The sequence below is a fragment of the Neoarius graeffei genome, chromosome 16 (assembly GCF_027579695.1).
Source record: "Neoarius graeffei isolate fNeoGra1 chromosome 16, fNeoGra1.pri, whole genome shotgun sequence".
Taxonomy (NCBI): Eukaryota; Metazoa; Chordata; class Actinopteri; order Siluriformes; family Ariidae; genus Neoarius; species Neoarius graeffei.
The window spans coordinates 53,724,708-53,736,401 of NC_083584.1; the positions used below are offsets into that span (position 1 = coordinate 53,724,708).

The 11,694-nt window shown below is 38.2% G+C and overlaps 1 protein-coding gene across 1 annotated transcript; it reads right to left on the bottom strand.

Annotated features, from left to right (window-relative positions):
* Positions 1-205: 205 nt before the first annotated feature.
* Positions 206-1,013, bottom strand: LOC132900113 (hemoglobin subunit beta-like). The gene is made up of 3 exons (XM_060942153.1): positions 907-1,013; positions 573-795; positions 206-334 (listed from the first exon to the last, which is right to left on the bottom strand). The coding sequence occupies exons 1-3, from the start codon at positions 996-998 to the stop codon at positions 206-208; spliced, it is 444 nt and encodes a 147-aa protein (XP_060798136.1). The 5' UTR covers positions 999-1,013.
* Between the last annotated feature and the right edge of the window lie 10,681 nt (positions 1,014-11,694).

Below are 11,694 nucleotides of genomic sequence, written 5' to 3' on the forward strand. Positions count from 1 at the left end.
TTCAATCAGGAAAAAAAGTTTTTTTTTTTTGTCTGGAAATAAATGTAGTCTGTCTAAGTTATTTGGGTAGCAAGATTCCTAATTGACCACACAACTCTCCAATTAATTTTGGTTATTTTATTGAGACATTTACTTTCACAAGTGCAGTATCGGTTTTCACACTGAAAATGTTTGTTGGTCCTTTCGGTCAAAACACATTCAGCATTTAATGGTACTGTTTTCCGAGTGCAGAGACAACCACAGCCATGAACTTCTGCAGAGCTGCCTGCACTTCAGCTGTGAAGTTCGCACCGAGAGTGGAGGCAACTACAATGGTAATGCAGTCCGCCAACAGCTACAGGAGGAAACAGAGGACAAAGAATGAACACAGATTCAATGATAAAAGGATGGATTAATGTAGGCTAAGTGTTAAACTGCCTATGAATTAACTAGCAGAAGTAATGGCTTATAAATAAATTTTCAAATTCTGTAAAGCTGCTTTGCGACAATGTTTATTGTTAAAAGCGCTGTACAAATAAACTTGATTTGATTTGATTTGATTTGATTTGATAAATAAATAAAATAAAACATACCCTGAAGTTATCAGGATCCACGTTCAGTTTTTCAGAGTGCAGCATACTCAACTCGGTGTAAGTGTCCTTAATGTTGTCCATGTTCTTCACTGCTTTCTCCAGACCACGCATCACTGTCAAGCCATGGGCAGCAACCTTGGAATTTCCCACGATGGCAGCTGCATTATACAAGTTTCCAAAGCTACCGAAATACCTCTGGGTCCATGGGTACACGACCAGACACCTGAGTAACATTTTAAACAGTATTTATAAAGGTTAATTTATCAAGTCTTCTCAAATCATTGATTTAAATATTTCTCTTGGTGAGTAAAACAGCATATTTGCATAAATGTACCTTGTCAGTGCCTGGTGACCAACAGACGCGTAATCGATCTTGGAAAAGATGTTCTGGATGGTAGTGCGCTCGAAATCTGTCCACTCAACCATGTTGCTGGCTTTTGAGGTTTCACAATGTTCTGATGAAGAGCCCTGTAATTTAGGTCCTGTTAGGCTGCTTATATATGCCTCTGACCGCATCGCCCAAGAGCCGTCAACAAACTCTTCATGGGTGTGTTCAGCCTCACATCTGAATGGTTTTGATTAGATATGAACAGGCTGTTTTATCTTTCAAATGGTTATCATAGTACTGGACAAAGCTTCCTGTTTTATGGAAACTAGTAATGTTTTTTTTTTTATTATCAGTGGCATATTCTGTAGCCCATCATTTTAAATGGCATTAGTTGAACTTACATAATAAGTCCATTCCATAAGGGCCAAAAACATGGGACAATTAACTGATAACTTACTAAATTGATATCAGTCTTAGTTATTGAGCTTTAAGTAAATCACATGAGTTGGTCTCTGCAATTACACTTGTAGCATCAATGGATGCTACAAGTAGAAATACAATTAGTCTTTCAAATACAGCCAGATTCAAAATTCTGCTAATGAACTAAAAAATCTTATTATTTGACATAAAATAAACTGTTTATTATTAGATAATTGTATGAATGAATGAATGATTCATTGTTACATTGTAATTAGTCATTTTTAGATTTTGAATTAGTTATTTATTAGATTAACCCAATTTTACTGCCACTTTAGATGTGATATATATATATATAATTGTTTTTTTTTTTAAGGATTAAGTCCGTTTTTAATTATTGCTATGCCATTCACTATGACAGGAACAGTAATGATTCATTTGGGATTTTTAATTGTGTTCATAAGTCTTTTCGGGCCACATTTTGTGAAATAAAATTATTTGAACTCCTTATTTTTAAATGAATGAATGAAGGGCGGCACGGTGGTGTAGTGATTGGCACTGTCGCCTTACAGCAAGAAGGTCCTGGGTTCGAGCCCCGTGGCCGGCGAAGGCCTTTCTGTGTGGAGTTTGCATGTTCTCCCCGTGCCTGCGTGGGTTTCCTCCGGGTGCTCTGGTTTCCCCTACAGTCCAAAGACATGCAGGATAGGCTAATTGGTGACTCTAAATTGACCGTAGGTGTGAATGCGAGTGTAAATGGTTGTTTGTCTCTATGTGTCAGCCTTGCGATAACTTGGCGACTTGTCCAGGGTGTACCCTGCCTCTCACCCATAGTCAGCTGGGATAGGCTCCAGCTTGCCTGTGACCCTGTAGAACAGGATAAAGCGGCTAGAGATGATGGATGGCTGAATGAATGTATGAATAAATAAATACTATTTTTCAGTCCATGATCAGAGGCTTATGTTGCTGGAAAAAAAACCAAAACAAGGTTATCTAACTGTCAAGACTAATGTAATCCATATGATAGGCCCCAGATGTCCTACTGTAACAGAATAGGAAAAAGTTAGTTCAAAATTTGATACATTTAAAGCATATATTTATAATGTAATAAATTTTAAGGTGACCTAAATTTCCAAACATGGTGATCTGGGATGGGAAATTATGGTTCCGATTAATCTTGAAAGTCTCCAAATACAATGAGTGGAGCCATGAAACATGAAGGATGCACAAAACACCCCAAAACTGAACTCAATGCCAAAGTCATTTTATCTTGCACATAATGCCAGAGACAGCTGTACATTGAACTGCTTGTGGTGAGGCTCTGTAAACTCGCTAGGGCACAAAAAAGAACACACAAACCTTCTTTAGCGTGACTAGGCTATAAATTTCAATAAATGCAAATAGAACAAATCGAATACAGTATTGGAATTGGTGCAAATTAATATTTATTTAAAAAGCAGTGCAGAATAACAGATTATGTACAGTCAAAAGAGCAGCAGAGAATAAAGTGACAAAGTGGGAAATGTTCTACACTCTAAAAAATAAAGGTGCTTCAGTGGTTCTTCAAATCTCTGGATGGTTCCATGGAGAGTCAAAACTCTGTGATGAACCATTACATTATGCAAAAGGTTCTTCACATTGGAAATGGTTCTTCAGAGCCTGGCATTCTCTTACCATTTGCTGGTCAATGCACATAGGCTATGTTTACACAAATCTGTCTTCACTGCTCAAACAAATGGTTTAAATGGTTCTTTAAAGAACTGTTGCATGAACAGTTCTTTGAAGCCCTGAAAAAGGTTCTTCTATGGCATCGCCCTGAAGAACCGGTACTGGCCCCATTATTTTTTAGAGTGTATAAAGTCAAATGAATGATGTGCTGCCACACAGGATATAGTGCAGTTTGTGAGGATGTTACGGGGCAGACCGGGTTTGGTTCAACAACAACAACAACTATAATAATAATAATAATAATAATAATAATAATAATAATAATAATAATAATAATAGCTGCATTGATGGAGTTTGTGGGCATTAAATTGTGCACTCTATGCATCTTTATGGACCATCTTAAATGCGTGGGATCTTGTGAAGGCTGCCAAGAAACATGTTGGTATTTCAGTTTAAATACGCTATCAACAGAAGGTTTCCATGGGCGTGACCTCTCAAGATTTATTGCAGGCTGTTCTTATTGCAGCTAGTGTCACTAGATTACGTTGCACTGTGGTTACCATGCTAAATCCATCCATCCATTCATCCATTATCTATACCGCTTATCCGTCAGAGTCATGGGGAAAGAGCCAATCCCAGTTGACTTCGGGGCAGAGGCGGGCTACACCCTGGGCAGGTCACCGATCTATCGCAGGGCTCCATGCTAAATCAGATTACTAGCCAAAGTTAACTACCTCAATAGTTCTCTAAATTTCTACATAATTTTTTATAGGCCACCATGACTGTATTGTTAGTACACAGTATGTGATATAGGGTGAATTCAGATAGCCTATATTGGGACAGTTTTTGAATTCCCAGATTTCTAAGCTTTCTTGCCATTAATAAAACAAATCCCCAACACATGATTGATGATTATTTTCTAAAGAACCATGGCTTACATATTGTCAAGACTGACTGAAAGTCATTTCTAATGGAATGGGTCTAGTTTCCCAAAAGCATTGCAACACAAAGATCATATTGAAATGGTCTCTACCAGTTAAGACGATCTTAACTTTGCAATAGCCTACTTCAGGAAGCTCACCCCGCTTGGTAAATTTAGACTGCATGAATTTGGGACAAATATTTTCATTCTTTTAGGCCTTTATTATCATCAGTTACATGTTTTTAAAAACTATTATTTCTTTGAGCACACTTTTTCATCAGTGAAAAAAGTTCAAATTTATTTGATTTAAATGCAGGGTGTAGTGGTTAGTGCTGTCGCCTCACAGCAAGAAGGTCCGGGTTCGAGCTCCGTGGCCGACGAGGGCCTTTCTGTGCGGAGTTTGCATGTTCTCCCCGTGTCCGCGTGGGTTTCCTCCGGGTGCTCCGGTTTCCCCCACAATCCAAAGACATGCAGATTAGGTTAACTGGTGACTCTAAATTGACCGTAGGTGTGAATGTGAGTGTGAATGATTGTCTGTGTCTATGTGTCAGCCCTGTGATGACCTGGCGACTTGTCCAGGGTGTACCCCACCTTTCGCCCGTAGTCAGCTGGGATAGGCTCCAGCTTGCCTGCGACCCTGTAGAACAGGATAAAGCGGCTACAGATAATGAGATGAGATGAACTTAAAAGATGCCCAAGTGTCAAGTGTTTAGGTGTAAAAATAAGCCCAATCATTGAAGCAGTGATCTCTCTCTCTCTCTCACACACACACACACACACACACACACACACACACACACACACACACACACACACAGAGCAGACCCATACCTAGCCTTTTGCTGCCTATAAACATGACATTGCCAAGAGTCAAGTTTTTCCTTGTAGTTTTATGTGATATGCTTTTGTTTGCTTTTATTCACTGATAAAAGTGATTTTTTTTTTAGATGTCCAGAATTGTGTTTCTATGAAAACAGGATTGTTTACTAGTATCTGTGTCAGTATTGCGTGTGTTATATAGCTGAGTGACATTTAAACTTCATAAAAGTGAAATCTATTGATTTGCAGATTTTGTTGCCAATAAAAATCTCATGGTTACTGAAAATTTCTGATTAGATTTTTAGAATTAGAAGCCTTTGTCACATGTACACCACAGCACAGTGAAGATCTTTTTCTGCATTTAACTTTGCTGAAGCAGTGAACACACACACACACACACACACACACACACACACACACACACACACACACACACAGAGAGAGAGAGAGAGAGAGCGAGCAGTGGCGCCCAGGGATTTTTAAAAAAAATTTTTAGAATTAAAAGACTTTATTAGATAGCTCTGTGTTATTAAGGCAAATGGCATACTAGTGATCCGGTTATGTCACAAGTGAATATCTGGTTTCAGTGCAAATGGCTGTCCACTTTTATATTTATATATTATACTTTATAATATTATATTTTATATTATACTTAAATATTCTTAGCAATATCATAACTTTTAAAATATCATAAATTTTTAAAACGAGAAAACAGACTCAAAAAGGGAACCCATCCTGATTTGAGTGATAACTGATAGCATGATTATAATTAATCATGATATTTTGTTGAAGTTATCTACTGTTCATTGATGGAGACTTTAGTTCAAGACTGTTAATGACAACTGCAGTCCTAAAGTTATCATGGCAATTGTAGTCCTAAACCATAGTAGCAAAACTGTAAGTGTCCAGAGCCATCTTAAGTGTATCTTTTGACTGTCCATATGGGGCCATCGTCCACAGGAGCAAAGTGATAAGAACTCCAGCCAAAGGTAGGGCATCATGATGGATCAGGCATGTCCGAAGAGCAGGAGAGGCCAGAATCACTGGTATCTCAGAATTGACTTGACAGAGAGAGATTGAATGAGAGAGAGAGAGAGAGAGAGAGAGAGAGAGATTTTTAGGTATGCCCATTGCCACCTCATGATTAAGAAGAGTATACATTGTGTGCTGATGCCATGGCCTAATGGTTAGAGAAGCAGCTTTGGGACCAAAAGGTTGCTGGTTTGTTTCACTGGACCAGTAAGTTGAAGTGCCCTTGAACAAGGCACCTAACCCCCAACTGCTTCCCTGCTATTCATCGCTCTGGATAAAAGCATCTGCTAAATGCCATTAATGTAATGTAATGCAAGATTAACTATGACAGCATAACTAAAAGGGAGAGCCAGAAGATAATACAGACATGAGGGAGCCCTGGGACATAAAGCAGCCAGCCACTCCACTGCCAACAAAGCTGAGTGAATGCATCCATACATCTCAGTTTACCAAAACACTGTATGCCCAAGAATCATCCAGAGCTACTCCTTTAAATAAAAAAAAGGTATTAAAAAATCTGTTTTCTCTCAAGCTTTGTTCCTGATGACATCTCAGGGAGTTTTTCCTTGCCACCATACCCTCAGGCTTGCTCATTAGGGACAAATAAATTTAATAGGGATAAATGTATAAAAAGGTATTAACAAAATGCTTGACTAAACTAATATGTTTTCAGCCTAGATGTAAACACTGAGGCTGTGTCTAGGTCCCAAACACTATTTGGAAAGCTGTTTCATAATTATGAGGTTCTGTAAGAGAAGGCTCTGCCCTTGATGTACCTCACAACTTCACTATTTGAGGTACCAATAAATAGCCTGCACCTTTTGATCTAAATAGGCACGGTGGGTTATAAAAGACAAGAAGTTCACTCAGGTATTGTGACTTGAGACCATTCAATGCTTTATAGATCAATAGTAGTACAACCCCAATTCCAAAAAAAGTTGGGATGCTGTGTAAACTCTAAATAAAAACAGAATGTGATCATGCAAACCCTATATTTCATTGAAAATAGTACAAAGATATCAAATGTTGAAACTGAGAAATTTAATTGTTGTTTTTTTGAAATATATGCTCATTTTGAATTTGATGTCATCCACACATTTCAAAAACTTGGGACAGGGGCATGTTTACCACTTTGTCGCATCACCTCTACTTTTAATAACACTGTAAACATTTTGGGAAACTGTAGTTTTGAAAGAGAAATGTTGTCCCATTCTTGCCTGATATATAATTTCAGTTGCTCAACAATTCCGGCTCTCCTTTATCATATTTTGCGCTTTGTAATGCACCAAATGTTTTAAATGGGAGACAGGTCTGGACTGCAGGCAGGCCAGTTTAGCACCCAGACTCTTTTACTACAGAGCCATGAAGTTTTAATATGTGCAAAAAGTGGTTTGGCATTGTCTTCCTGAAAAAGATTTTGTCTGGATGGCAGCATATTGCTCTGAAATGTGTATATACCATTCAGCATTAATGATGCCTTCCCAGATGTACAAGCTACTCATGTCATGTGCATTAATGCAGGGCCGGCTCTAGGTCTTTGGCTGCCCTAGGCGAGATTGAGTTTTGGCGCCCCCCCCCCCCCCCCCCCCCCCCCAGAAAATAACCCCCTCTAATAACATCTAAATAACACTTTAATCTAATCACTCTATTCTATTACTATTAAACAATGTATGGTGCATGGACAATAAACAAGGAGTCATTTTTATCTTTTTCATTATTGTTATTATTGTTATCATTATTCACATAAAGTGTTACAAAGTAAAATGACCACACAAATTCAATACATAATATCTCCATATGATGGGCAAAAACTCTTCCGCACCCTGTTCAAAGTGTAGTGCATGGACAATAAACAAGAAATTATTTTTAGTTTCTTTTTTGCTATTAAAAGTTAAGTCATCTCTGAAGAATTAACAAATTAAATGAATAAAAAATTCTACAGTTCTGAATTGTGCAAACTTAAGCACCCTGTTAGGACATCAATGGGCTGTATTTTCAAACAAAAGTGCTATTATGGGTACTTTGTTATTGCTGTTTGCAATAACAAAGTTATGGGTTAATAATAACTTAGTACCCATAATAACAAAGTTATTATGGGTACTAAGTCTATTGCTGTTTGCATCTAGTTAGCTAGGCAGACATTGATTCAAGCGTCTAAAATATTAATTTGCCACTATAATGGTTGATATGAGAGATTAGATCAGACTTACCTCTATACTTGGCTCTATTTGTTTCTTCCTGTAGCCTTCGTTTGCGCCCTTGCGCACCCGAGAGTTTGGATTTCTTCATTTAAGCACTTGTAGTCTGGGCTACTTTTTGCAGTGGATAGCCATTCTCATTCCCCAATGAGCACCGCTCCCCGGGCCCCCCTTATAACCTATCATTGTGCATTTTTAGTAGGCATAAGGAAATCACCGACCACTACTGCGTAGGCTACACTTGTTTTTCAACCTTTTTGAGCAAGGGCGCACTTTTTTCAATGAAAAAATCTCAAGGCACATCACCAATAGAAAATGTTGACTGAAACTAAAACGCTGTTGCCAATATTTACAATATACAGTCATTCTATAATTTTCCACGGTACACTTGGTGATCTCTCACGGCACACTAGTGTTCCGCGGTACTAGAGTTCGGCAGCACAGTGGTTGAAAACACTGTACACCACTGATGCACTTGGTAACATCTTCATTCAATAACTCCATCCCTCCTTTTTGGTGGGGTTTTGGTCGCCCTTGGCGCCCCTGGGCACACTTTGTGCTCTAGGCAATTGCCTAGGTCGCCTATAGCAATCGCCAGCTATGATTACATGGCCAAAACAGAGAATAGCTGCGGATGAGCACTTGCGCGCCCGAAGACACACTATAGACAGGGCGAACCACTGTTGAGCGCTTATTGTTTCATGATTAACAACCACCACCCCACCCCACCCCGCTTTTTTTGACAAATCGCACCCTGACTACATGCTTTGCTGTACAATTAAAATAGGCTAAGACATTGTAATGCTGACTCGTTTTCAGAATAGTGGAAGTCATAATTTTTCTCCCCCCGTTTCTGCGCCCCTGGATGGACGCAGCGCCCTTAGCATTTGCCTATATTGCCTATGCCACAGGCCGGCTCTGCATTAATGCACCCTCATACCATCAGAGATGCTGGATTTTGAACTGTATATTGCTAACAAGCCAGATGGTCCTTCTGCTCTTTAGCCTGGAAGATGTGGTGTCCATGATTTCTAAAAAGAATTTCTACTTTTGATTTGTCAGACCTCAGGACAGTTTTCCACTTTGCCCCAGTCCATCGTAAAAGAGCTCGGGCCCAGAGATGGTGGTGGTGTTTCTGGATATTGTTTATATCTGGTTTTAACTTGCATTTTTGGATGCAATGAACTGTTTTCACAGGCAGTGGTTTTCTGAAGTGTTCCTGAGCTCAGACAGTGATTTCCACTACAGACTCGTGTCTGCTTTTAATGCAGTATCGCCTGAGGGCCTGAAGACCACAGGCATCCAATGTCAGTTTTCAGTCTTGTCTCTTGCATACAGAGATTTCTCCAGATTCTCTGAATCTTTTAATGATATTATGTACCATAGATGATGTGATCCCCAAATTCTTCACTATTTTACATTGAGGAACGTTACTCTTAAATTGTTGCACTGTTTGCCCGTGCAGTCTTTCAAAGAGCGGTGAACCCCTCCCCATCTTTATTATTCTGAGAGACTCTGCCTCTCTGGGATGCTCTTTTTATACCCAGTCATGTTACTGACCTGTTGCCAATTAACCAAATTAGTTTTTCTCGCATTACACAGCTTTTTCAGTCTTTTGTTGCCCCTGTCCCAACTTTTCTGAAACGTGTTGCCAACATCAAATTCAAAATGAGCATAAATTTTTCAAGAAACAATAAAATTTCTCAGTTTCAACATTTTATACTATCTTCAATGAAATATATGGTTTCCATGATTTGCAGATCTTCAAGTTTTGTTTTTATTTATGTTTTACACAGTGTCCCAACTATTTTGGAATTGGGATTGTGTTTTATAATCAGTGTGAAACTTGATTGGGAGCCAGTGCAGTATGGATAAGATAGGGGTGATATGGTCATATCTTCTAGTTCTGGTAAGGACTCTTGTTGCTGCATTTTGGACTAACTGGAGCTTGTTAGTTCCCTTAATTCCATTGACATATTCGAGTCTATCAAGGAGAATGTTATGCTTAATGGTGTCAAAAGCTGCACTAAGTTCAAACAACAAAAACATGGAGACACAGCCCTGATCAGAGGCCAGTGGTAGGTCATTTGCTACTTTAACCAGTGCTCTCTGTGCTGTGATGAGGTCTAAATCCTGGTTGATACATTTCACGGATGTTATTCCTATGTAGATATAAGCATAACTGCTGTGCCACAGCTTTTTCTAGGATCTTGGCGATAAAGAGAAGGTTTGATGATATTGCCTATATTTGCACAGCTGACAGGGGTTGAGGTCAGGTTTTTTAATCAGGGGTTTGATAACTGCTAGTTTAAAAGATATTGCTACATAGCCAGGGCTAAGGGAAGAATTGATTATTTTTAGAAGAGGTTTAATTGTTTCTGGTATTATCTGTTTGAAAAGTCACATAGGTAAGGGATCTAGTACACAAGTTAAAGATTTTAGTGAGAAAATTAGGTAAGATAGTTTGATTTCTCTAAGGGGAGTAAAGCATTCTAATTGCTGATCTAATACAATTATCTAAAGGGTTACTTGTCAAATTGTCTGGCTTTAAATTCATAGTTTAAATTTTTTGTCTGATATTTCCAATGTTGCCACTGAAAAAAAAATAATGAAGTTGTCGCTACTACATATTTCAGGTGTGTATGTGTCTATGGTAGTCTTTTTCCTCATTAATTTTGCTACAGTATAAAAATAAGAATATAGGATTATTTTTGTTATCCTCTATTAGGGTGGAGAGATACATCGATCTCACAGCACTAAGAGCTTTTCTATACTTCAAGAGGCTCTCCTTCCATGCTAATTGGAATTCTACTAATTTTGTTTGATGCCATTCATGTTCTAATTTTAGAATGGTCTGTGTGTGTGTGTGTGTGTGTGTGTGTGTGTGTGTGTGTGTGTGTGTGTGTGTGTGTGTGTGTGTGCGTGTGTGTGTGTGTGTGTAATCTATTTTTTTCTGATATGGATGCCATCTGTTTGCAGTCTTTGCACAGGAAAAAGGCATTCTTCGAGAAAAATGAAAATACGGCAGAAGGGAAAGTGAAAAATTGAGAAAGTAAAAAAATCTTAATACTAAGTAGTAGCCTAGGCCTAAGTAGTATTCTATATTTCCCAGTCTATTTATATACTTGCTTCAACTGGCAACAAAAAATATATTGCATTTAACTGATAAAGTAAATCATTGCTTTCCCAGTTTGACTGCAGTGTTTGAGTTGTACAAAAAGGCAAAGAATGTAATAACAACAGGAGAATGTAATAAGGCAAAGAATATAATAAAATGTATAAATTAATTTCTAAATTTTATTGCGCAATTAATAACATGAACCTTTATACCTATATGCCAACAAATAATTTATGTTTGATGTTTCAGATAGTTTTTCAATAAAATAATTGGTCCTTTTGTTTACCTCATAAAAACTATGTGTAACTATAAACTAAAATGAGTATTAAATAAAGCAGTGTAGATTAACATTGAGCTTTCATTAATTTCATGTAATTTGCTTTCTGGGCTGATTAGACAATTGTAAAGTTTTTTTTGGGGGTAAAATATCACAGCCGAATTAGCACGTTATTTCTTATCAGGTGTGAAAGTTATCTACAAGCAGCAGAAGTGCTGTCTAGTCTGTCATATTTGAAATTAATCTGAGGTGGGTCGCGGGTGTGCCAGCTTCAGGTCCTTGTATAAATGGATGATTCGTTTTTGAGGCAGTTTACAGAAGTCTTCTTCAAAGCCACTTTGAAACC